General features: G+C 36.0%; 2 protein-coding genes and 1 pseudogene across 2 annotated transcripts in view; 1 reads left to right on the top strand and 2 right to left on the bottom strand.

The window, feature by feature from the left end:
• LOC149412602 (uncharacterized) overlaps positions 1-227 on the bottom strand; it is a 75,828-nt gene extending 75,601 nt beyond the window's left edge. The window contains exon 1 of the mRNA XM_089645056.1: positions 2-227. The gene's annotated coding sequence lies outside the window, so the exon portion shown is untranslated. The remainder of the gene's footprint in view (position 1) is intronic.
• Positions 228-973: 746 nt separating this feature from the next.
• LOC149412601 (NADH dehydrogenase [ubiquinone] 1 alpha subcomplex subunit 7-like) lies at positions 974-5,386 on the top strand. The gene is made up of 4 exons (XM_089645100.1): positions 974-1,152; positions 1,251-1,339; positions 4,306-4,404; positions 5,208-5,386. Exons 1-4 carry the CDS (start codon positions 1,084-1,086, stop codon positions 5,281-5,283), a joined length of 333 nt encoding a protein of 110 aa, XP_089501226.1. The 5' UTR covers positions 974-1,083; the 3' UTR covers positions 5,284-5,386.
• A 3,474-nt stretch (positions 5,387-8,860) lies between these two features.
• Positions 8,861-10,112, bottom strand: LOC149412600 (uncharacterized; annotated as a pseudogene).
• Between the last annotated feature and the right edge of the window lie 429 nt (positions 10,113-10,541).

The following is a 10,541-nucleotide window of genomic DNA, read 5'->3' as shown; positions in this document are numbered from 1 at the left end:
CCGTGTGTAAAACGTTATCCAAAGTTTGAATCTTCTTTGATAATTCGACAGAAACAACCACTAAAGGCGCCAAACAAATTTAGTTCACTTCGAAACCTTTAAAAATCCAGAACAACACTTCCATAACAATTTATCACAACAAATTACTGGGAAACTTTTTACAATTGTACAATAATCTAGTCTCTCAATTCTTGTTATTGAAACTGCGCTTCACTAAAGTATGTTTTGAAAACTGTCAGATTTGACACAAAAGTTATAGTGTTGCTAGCAAGAAAATAAAATTACATACTTTGAAAAATAATATCGAAAATTCTTTTAGACCCAAAAATAATATTATTTGTTTTTATTTATCAATACTATCAGTAAAATGATATTATTGTGTATAAATCGTAATCGTGCTAACATACAAAAACACTGATATTATAGAAAAATAGCACCATTAAAATTATTCAAGTATTAATTGTCATTTTGGAAAAAACGTTATAATATTTTATAATGAATAGTAACATATTTTTTCATTTTTAACCAATGGAAGGTTTTCACTGACTTATTTTAATTTAGTGAATATAAAAAAAAACTGTGGGGATGGGATGGTGGGATCCCTCCCATCCCGGAGAAGTGGGTGGATCTAGTCTGCGTTGAGTTTTGTGTCAATGTTATTTATTGATTTTAGGTTTGAAAATGTAGGGTGTTACGAAGCGAGTCGAAATAACGGTATGAAGTGTTAAAAATGTATGAAGCGTGGTGAATGAATGTGTTGAGTTTAGAGTTAGTGTTGAGAATTGTCGGTTCTAGAAGTTGTGGGAAAGCTGGCGCGTTCTCGTCGTAAATTATTTCAAGTATGTAATGCATAAATAAACCACCCATATTATGCTTGCGGTCCGTGCTTTAAGTAGCATGTCGCTACATTATAATATATTATAGGAGCCCAAATATAATATATTTATTAGGCGGAACCAGCGGAACAGCTGCTGCAATTTACCAACTAGCAACACCGCAAGAAAACAATTTTTGACTTTGACAACTGATCTCAGAAAATTTTCTTGTTGTTTTAAAGAGTAAATTAAATTTACCGTGTTCAAGATGCCGCCCAAGGTACCCTACAGGGACGTCAACGCTTCGTTTCAGATCCTACGAAACTTTCTGCTCGGCGTAAGAAAATTCCTTTGCTCTGTTGTGGTATTTCCACAATTACGTAATTTTATAGGTTATCTTTTTGACATTCTGACATCAGTTTTGAACTATTTCAGAGGAAACACACTCTGGCTGTGAGGCACGAGGATGAAATGTCTCCAAGGACTCAGCCCCAGCCTGTGTTGCCGGACGGACCTGCTCATGGGTATGAAAAAAGAAATCACAATTTTTTTCCTAATAATTTATGTATGAATTATTATTAAACTATTGAGAATTCTTCTTTGTTAATTATTAAACAATTAATAATTACCAATTAAAATAATGGTAAATATTTACCTACGACTACCGTTTTTACTACTACAAAAAATTGCCCCTTTAATAACGCCTGCTCGCGTCCCCTTTAGAGTTATATCCCAGTTTTCAAGTAGTTTGTGGGCTACGCTAGGTTTGCATAGACTGGTTTGTGATTTAATTCTACCTAATCCAACCTAACCTAATATGTACGGAATATTTTCTCAAACGGTAGTCGTAGGTAAATAATTACTAAAATAATAATTAAAAATAATAATAATAACAAGTAAAAATTGGATGATAAACGAAACCGAAGATAAAAATGAGTCTAGCTAAAACTTTAAGGGAAAATACCATAAAAACATACATTTGATTATTATTATAAAGGTAAGGCCCTTCTCCGTCAAGTATACGCAGGCATCCGATACTTGAAGATTCAAGTATCTGCGCGGAGGATGCAAACAATTGCAAACTCGTTGGCGACGCCAGTCTCGCTCACGTCTAAAGAGAGAGTCTAAACATTGCTTCACTTATGTCAGACACTTTATAGGGTGTGCTTTAGATCTATACTAGGAATGACATTTGCGGCACGTTCCAGAGTGGAAGCTATCTCACTATCGCCCTGGTGTCCTGGACCACCGTTCAGAATTGAAACGTTGCTTGAAATGACTTTAGCTGTCTTTGGTACTTACCCTAAAATTACCTTACGTTGCCTTAAAATTATCTAAACGTAGAATAGTTACTAACTTCTTTATATAAATTCAATAATTGATAGCCCTGAACTACGAATATTATACTTGATTTTATATACCTCACAAAACCAATATATTGCGACAACTCCAATACGGAATCACAATTGTATATCCTGTTCACCGTAAATAGAATTTTGATAATGATTATAAGGATGCTGTAAACATATTTAACGCATTAATCATTAAATATAAACATGGCTTAGTAGAATTTATGCCATATCAAGCGGAACAACAAATCTTATTAAAGAAACTGCCCTAGTATAGCTCTCCTTCGACTAATTTCGTTAATTTATTGTACTATTCCCAATAAACTATTTTTCCATCTTGTATTGTGTAGTATGTATTTTCTTTTTGTGATGTTTTGCTCAATTAGATGTTCGTTGTATTAAAAAATAACCACGTAAAAGCCGAACTTGGCGTGAATTTCAATTTTGCGGCATTTTTGATTTGCCTCCAAAATGACGTGTTCATGTTTATTTGTAAATTCGGCGGCGTTGACGTTACGCCGGACGACGTTGGTAACAGCCGTCTTAGCAGACATTGGCGGTTTCTATGTCATAATGACTTCAGTTTAGTCAGTTGTAACCATTTTGGAATATGCCGTTTTAGAATGTTTTTGAAACCAGTAATTATGAATGAAATTACATATTTTCAGAAAATAAACTTTAAACCTTCCACACATTTTGGACGGTAGTTTGTGAAAATACCCATTGGGGATGCCGTAGTTTCACTGGTTCCAGAAGGTTGGGAGCAGTTGGGACTCTTGTGTTGGATGGCAGTCAGGTTATGAAAGCATTCTAGTTTGGACGTTTTCAGAATTCAGCAATGATTGGTGGTGACGCAGGTCTCGTGATTCCAGTAGTGGTGTGTACGGAGTGTGTGACAAGTTGTTAATAAGTGGGTTTGACCCAGGGTACAAATAATAATAATTGTATAAACTTTGTTCGGTAGAACGCGCCAATCTAGGTTAGAATTAATCATCTAGAATGTTTATACTCAATAATCTCAGGTGTGAAAGTTCGCAACCAAGGTCGCGTGTCAGTATCATGATAGTTTCTTTTTTTAGGAAGGTATCTCAATGTACATAAATAAAAGGCGGTCATGGATTTATATTACATGTATTGGAAACCTTTTGGACATTTTGCTGATGAGCCCTAGCTCAACAGATTAACAGAATTATATAATTTTGACTTACCCCAAAGACCGACCAGTTTTTAGCTATCTGTATCTAAACTACGGGTGCCGAACGTCGCGTTTTCTAATGCCGAACACTGCTTTTCTTGATGGGAGAAGCAACGGCACGTCCCGCACACCCATTCGGCGGCTGACGTAACTCCGTAGAAGCGTGTTCCGTCTTCTGGAAAGGTGGATATACTCCTCCTGGCCACATCCATAAACTCCAGCTATCTATAAGCGCGTAGCCGTTCCTGGGGATGCTGCAACCCATACATAGGGCTCTTTCTCGGCCCGTCGAACACGTGCGATGTCGGGATTCAAACTCCAGAAATCAAAAAGAACGAAGTTCCCGCTTGACAGCCATGCATGGCACAAAATATAAATCGCATATGATCCAATCCTACGCAGGATTGACCGTTACTTTACGGATTCCCGTTCAATCGTATAACGGCGGTCGCGTGGTCCGTCCGTAACAACTTCCGTCCAGCGAAATCACTATTACCCACTTCGGGAATGGTTATTTTTCGGTCACAAAAACGTTTACCGCCGTGCCCGTAAGCAAAATCGCACTCATCGGCGACAAAAAAGGGAATTACATTCCGTACAATTAATTATTCAAAAAATGAAAAGCACTGCGACCATCGTCTGTACAGTCCACGAACCCACACGTTGACTGTCCAGCCAAGAAGTGATTTTCTGTTTCCGCCCGGTTCAGATGTTAAATTTTAAATTATGATTCGAAATTTTACCAAAACCAATACCAGCGACAATCGCCCAGTTCCTAACTAGGTTAGAGAATCGGCGAGGATAAATGTGATGATGCAGAACAAATTAATGAATAAAATATTAAAACAAAAGGAGTCTAGCCCTGCATCATAACAATCCCTGTGGAAGAAAGGCCTTTGTGTAAACTTACACATTAATTATATTGGACCCCTTTGTATTGTTTCAGTTTGTCTGCCAACTACTATTACGTGCGTGACGCCCGCAGGGAAGTAACTCCGCCCGTCACTGTGGGTTTCCAACCACTGCTAGAGAGCTCCAAGAAGGGGTAATTACAAATCATATAACACCATACTTTATTTATTTACTCCGTAGTTAGCGTGCAACTCGAATTTAAGGCCAGAAAATGTGTGCAGAGATTTCACTAAACTGTTCTGGATTCTTAGGGTAAAGCATGTATTTTTGTAACATTTTGCAAGTTTGATGATAAAATTTGACATAATTTATGATAAACTGGCCTGTGGCTGAGTTGACATCGCATTTGGGTCCCACCCGGGCGTAGTGTCTTCAATTCCTCGGCTGGCTAAGTCCTCCATCACAACACAAGCAACATTTTCTGTGGTGGTAGTAGGAGATTTTCAAATATTGTTAAGTTATTCGTAACCCGGGAATGTTTGTCTTTCTTTTAAAAAAAGTAAAAAAATAAAATAAAATAAGCTTATCTGAGTCGAAAAGTCTTGTTTTCAGTAAAATCTTCGGATTATCTTCTGTTTAGTGCTTTCAAATGGGTAGTTAAAGCTATGGAGCATTGATGGCTCTAGTGCTAGTTGCCCAAAGAGTTTATATAGTTATCCAAGAGATATCTCTAATGTACAGGTTTTCTTCTCAGTGTTCAGACCCGAGGTGGGCTAGCACTTAGATTTATAGCAAGAGAGAGATTATTAGAACATAACAAAGAGGTCTCTGGCCTACAGGCCATCCTACACCCCCATTCCCAATTATGAGTTTCTAGCCTAAATAAATACAAAGTGTTTTGTTGTGAAAAATGCATTGTTTATTTCAATAGCCATACACAAAAGTATCTTTATACATGATTTGTCTCTAAAAGTTTTTGAAAATCTATTTCCTCAGAGAACAGCCGACAGGGGTAGTCAACAAGGCACGCACTCCAGGCCCCACCTTCCGATGGGATGATCATCGCTACTAGAAGATTAGAATTGAAGTCATTTAACTTAACTTATACTCTCCACATTGGGATGCATAGAAAATGTATATAAACAAAAATATAATTGCATTTGAAAAACGCCGTAGTGTCGTTTAATTTATTAAAAGTTTGGATTTAAGAAGAGGGAGGCAAAAGGACAAAGGATGGAGGAAAGTTGCGAGTACCTGCCTATTCAGATCCAGTCTATTTCAAAATTCAATAGTGTATGTGTGAAATTCACTATCCAGAGTAGTAGAAACTCTTTAGCCATGTTTGGTGACCTCTACTCCCTCCAGACTCACCACATAACCCAATGGCAGGTAATCTGGAAAGCTGGAAGCAAGTGGCGCTGGCGTGGTCTGATAAAAGATATATTGTTTTTACTCCTCAGCCTAATTTGTTCGTTTTTGGGAACAAACAGCTATAACCCGTAGAGTTATAGTTGTTTTATATATAAGTTAACCACAGAATAATTAAAAGGAACACCTCTATGAAACCTAAGGTTCCAACTTGCTTTATGCCACTCCAAATTGGAATATGGAATAATAGGATGGGGCTCAGCAGTATCAAAACATATAAAACAGCTGAAGGTAACTCAGAATTCCATCATAAAGACCATACTAAAGGTTCCCATAAGGACGTCAACAACAGAAATTTTTAAACAATTTGACGTTCCAAGCATACAGAAAATCTATGCCAAAAACATTTTGGTACAACACCTCAAAAATAATTCTCAGGAAAACACCTCACATACTCATAAAACCAGAGCCAAACAAACAGAGATACTAACTATACCAAAGTGTAACTCTACCTTTGGACAAAGAAGCTCTGAATTTTTAGCAGTAAAGGTATATAACAAACTCCCACTTAGTATCAAACAAATCAAAACAAAAAACAACTGCATTAAGAACATTAAATCTTGGCTTAAGGAATTACCGGAAAAAGAACTTACTAGCATATTTAAAACATCGTCGTAGAAGTTTCTGGAAACCCTTACCCAAAACATGGAGTCATACCATAGAAGTCGCTGAATAACTTATCCAAAACCTAGTCCCCCTCAGCACAGGATCTCCTAGTGAGGAGGACTATGAATATAATCAACATCTATTTTTTATATATATATTCTTATAAAAATGTAAAAAAAATGTATAATATAGCTACTAAAGTGAGCCTTTTTTATGTTTGATTTCAAAATTTTTTGACAGCGTCTCTAAGAAATATAAGGTTAATATGCAGTCCTTAGGAGTAGTGCTTAGGAGAAAGGCATTAAAAAAATGGTTTATGAAGATAATGGATGGAGTGTCAAGGAGTTAAAACATGAATTGTGAAAAAGGGAAGACTTGATAAGTTGATTGTTACCTGAACTTATTTCAGAACTAGCGACCCGCCCCGGCTACGCACGGGTGCAATGCACTAATGTGGCATCATAAAAGTCAAAGAGACACATGTACAATCCGATCCATTTTTAGCGCTTTGACATTGACAGTTTATAGTTCCAAAAACTGCGATTAGATAATAATTTTACTTAACATAATGTGCTTTATTTTTTATTAACATTTTATTGGAAACATACATTTTTTGCACAGCTTTTTTAGATTATATTAGCTGTAAATATCGATTTTTATCTTGAAATCAGACCATATTGCCAGTAACTACTTAATGTTTTTATGTACAATGTTTACAGTTGTTCTTTCATTAGACAGCACAAACAGATTTTGCTTAGAAGTTACACGCGAAAGGACTACATATAGTTGTCCATGTGAAAAACACTCAACGCTCAAATCTAAACCTGCAACATTGAATGTTTGAGCCCTGTGACTTGTTAATGGTCATTGAAAAAGACAGTTTTACTGGAAATTACAGTTGTTTAAATTGAAACACTAAATCCGTCGGTATTAAAGGAATCCGGGGAATTAAAAGAATTTCTTCGGTTCCACATCCAGTCAGTATTGTACACTGTATTATAAATGTTTTTAAAAATAAAAGATTTTACCTGCAAACGTGTACCATTGCACAATTTGGTTGGATTAAGGTTTCGTAATAAAATAATAGGACACCTTACTTTTAACACTAATTTATGTGGGGGGGAGTCCAGAGGGCTGCAAGGAATTGAGAAATTCTGCGAGAAAATGAACAGCCCCTTCAATATCGAGCACAGTGTCGACATAGTAGCATGCTTGCGTCGGTGCATCAATCTTCGAGAGAATCAAGTTATTTAACTTTCTCTACTTGTTCGTTAGTAGGTGACAGAATTGCTCTCTCCTTAAACCAAGGTATAGTCTTACAACTTAAGTCATTAATTTCGGGATACCTCGGGTTCGGGTCGACCTGTTCTTGAAGGTCATTAACGAAAACGCAAAGGTTTCCACTGTCGATATTAATTCTCCCATTGTATTGTGGTAGCTGCTCATTCCCAATTTAGAGCAACAACTCTGCAAAAAGCCGTTTTCATGTGTAGACAATGAGACTTTCATGTTGGTTTTAAGTTCCAATTTATTTATTTTACAAGCAATAATTATTCGCCTGAAACACTCATCCACATTGAAAAATCTCCTGATAAAAGATACATGAGGCCAACAGGACTCGAATCCGTGTCCCTTCGATTTATCAGTTTACCCAATCAGGCGAATAATTATTGCTTGTAAAATAATTGTTACCCTTTGTGCTATGCATAAAAAATCTTGTCTTAAACATTAGTTTACCAAAAAAAATAATAACCAATTTATTTACTCATATTAGCCTTGTTTATGAGGTATAGGAGTTTCTGTACTTTTAAATGGAATACTCTATTCACTATATCGTATCTGTCTTGTGGAGTTAAATTGATGTTTATATTTTCCTTGATTTCTGTCGGATAACATGTTGCTGTAATAAATAGATCAGATTTACCGTGATGCCTGGCATAAGTCATTGCGTCCTGCGATTTTTCATGCAAATATCGAGGCCTACCCGTGAACGATGAAGGTAGTATAACCAATTATCCAATGTCGCTGCTGTGTTCATTCGACCGTAAAGCATCTTGAAGAAGAATGTATTTTCCTGCTCTCAATTTATTTTGGTAGTTATGGATGTACGCTAATCGCTCTGATTCAATTTCTGCATATTGATCAACCAAGTATTGGTTCGTTAACATCCCATATTTAAGTAAGGGGCTAAAATTGTTATGTCTTGTCATCATACGATAGCAATAGTAGTACATGCATGAAACTGTTCTACTTAGAGGTGCTCCACTAACCGGGTGAACTTGAGAAACATTAATGGCGTATCCGTCTTCTCCCCGACATAGCATCAAAGGATACTGTAAGCTGTCATAAGATCTGTTGAACTCTGATATTTTTGGCAAATTGTCATCACGGTTGTGCAATACAATATAATTTTTTATCAAATTGTTGTCCAGCTATCAATACTGCTACTTCACTTATGGATGGGGCTCTATAACGGCTGTTGTGTTCTTCGAAAGGTACTTTATTTGCATGGATTACGACATTGAAGTCGAGTGTGCCTGGTGGAACGCTCTCAATAGCAGTTTTGAAAGACTGCATGTAGTTGTTACAGGAATGTAACACATTTTGTAGAGATCTTACCAAACCACTATTAGTTGTGCGACACTGTTACTCCGCGTAGATGATTGTGTTTCTGGATCAGAGATAAAATAGATTTGCAGAAATTTATGATCATCAGGCTGATATGGAAGCAAGCTCCCTGCTAAATGATAAACTTGCCCCTGAATTTTAAATGTAGGCCTAAAACACCGCTCAACAACCTGCGTACTCTTCAAAGATATAATAATAATAATTTTTATTCCAGGATGTGGGGAGGTTAGTGCAATCCAATACATCCCATATATGTATAAAATAAAATATAAATCCAATACATCCCCTATGTTAATATTATGTTTGTATTTATTTCAAAAGTTTTTGATTATTGTTTAAAAAATCATTAGAACTAAATGTAAAGACTCCTCCCATAAACACGAGCTCCTGGAGCTCAACTTATGGAGAAATAGAATAATAATGAACAAATTATTTATAAGTCTGCATATTGTTATCATTTATAATGTTAAATAATAAAAAAAAAAAAAAAAAATTAAAAAAATATATAGATATACATATTTTTGTACAACAGGGGGCCTACTCTGTATCTTTCGAAACATTCCTACTGCCGGTTTTGACACGTCACAAAGCTGTATTGTATTAACCCTTCCCTTACGGTATTCAAATATTCCTCGTCCTTCGGTGCTATACACTCTGTAAATATTTATATATTGTAATTACATAATGCAATATATAAATGTATTGTGGAGGAAGACCAACAAAATTGAACTCGGTGTTTAGTATATTAAGAGAGATATTTTATTAATTAGATACGATGTTCACTCAGTTGACAGCACCGGCAAGGAAAGGTTAAACCACGAACTTATTGGTTTGTTAACCCAAAAGATACAGAGTAGGCCCCCAGATATGCGAAAATAGATCATAATAGAAAGAAAAATCAATTAGCAACTAAGGACAACTATGTAGGGCGTTATAATATACTCGTATATATTCTATTATCTTTGGTACTCTTAAAAGAGGACATTTGAAGCGCGTTGTTATATCGGTGTATATTGCGCTTGAATTGTTTAGATTTAGAATGATCACCCGCCAGAAGAGAGTGTAGTGGCTTGGGTGGAGGAAGAATTTCCTCTAATTTTACTTTTCCCTGTAAGCAACAGATACTTTCAGATTCATCCTTCCATTTCAGAGCACAACATTGTCACAGACAACAGACATTGTACCTATTGAAACTACAGTATCATTATTCTTGTATTCAATTGAAGAATCGTAATTCATAGCAGCATTAACTTTATTTGAACACAAATAGTAACCCTCATGGACCTATGCCTATCCCGATCAAGACTAAGGCGAGCCTCACGTTCAACAGACGATTATCTATCTCTTCGCGAAGAAGTTCTGTCTCTGCTATTTGACTGCCGGATTTCACTTTCTTCTTCGTTTTCGTCATTAAGACGTACCAAACGCATTTTTTGCATTCCTTGTACTACAACCTGTATTCAAACTACTACGTTTTTGAGACATAATTTAAATACAAAACTGTTATGAGGAAAATAAACAACAAATATCAAAAGAACTAACATTCGCAATATTCACAAAATAACACAAAAATAAGAATTACAATAATATTGTCACTAAATAACCCAACACGAAGAGCTCCAATATACTTATTATTTCGGTTAATTAAGTAATTTATGAGTATATAGA

Source organism: Hesperophylax consimilis, chromosome 22, assembly GCF_061612785.1.
Source record: "Hesperophylax consimilis isolate HC1 chromosome 22, BYU_Hcon_1.0, whole genome shotgun sequence".
Classification (NCBI taxonomy): Eukaryota; Metazoa; Arthropoda; class Insecta; order Trichoptera; family Limnephilidae; genus Hesperophylax; species Hesperophylax consimilis.
The sequence above is the reverse complement of the archived record's forward strand: the minus strand, read 5'-3'. Positions and strand labels throughout refer to the sequence as shown.

Bases quoted from the DNA above. Each gene is read 5' to 3' on its own strand.
- LOC149412601 (XM_089645100.1), top strand. From the start codon at position 1,084: ATGCCGCCCAAGGTACCCTACAGGGACGTCAACGCTTCGTTTCAGATC. The intron at 1,340-4,305 runs GTATGAAAAAAG...GTATTGTTTCAG, and splicing joins CCGGACGGACCTGCTCATGG to TTTGTCTGCCAACTACTATT. The intron at 4,405-5,207 runs GTAATTACAAAT...CTATTTCCTCAG, and splicing joins CTAGAGAGCTCCAAGAAGGG to AGAACAGCCGACAGGGGTAG.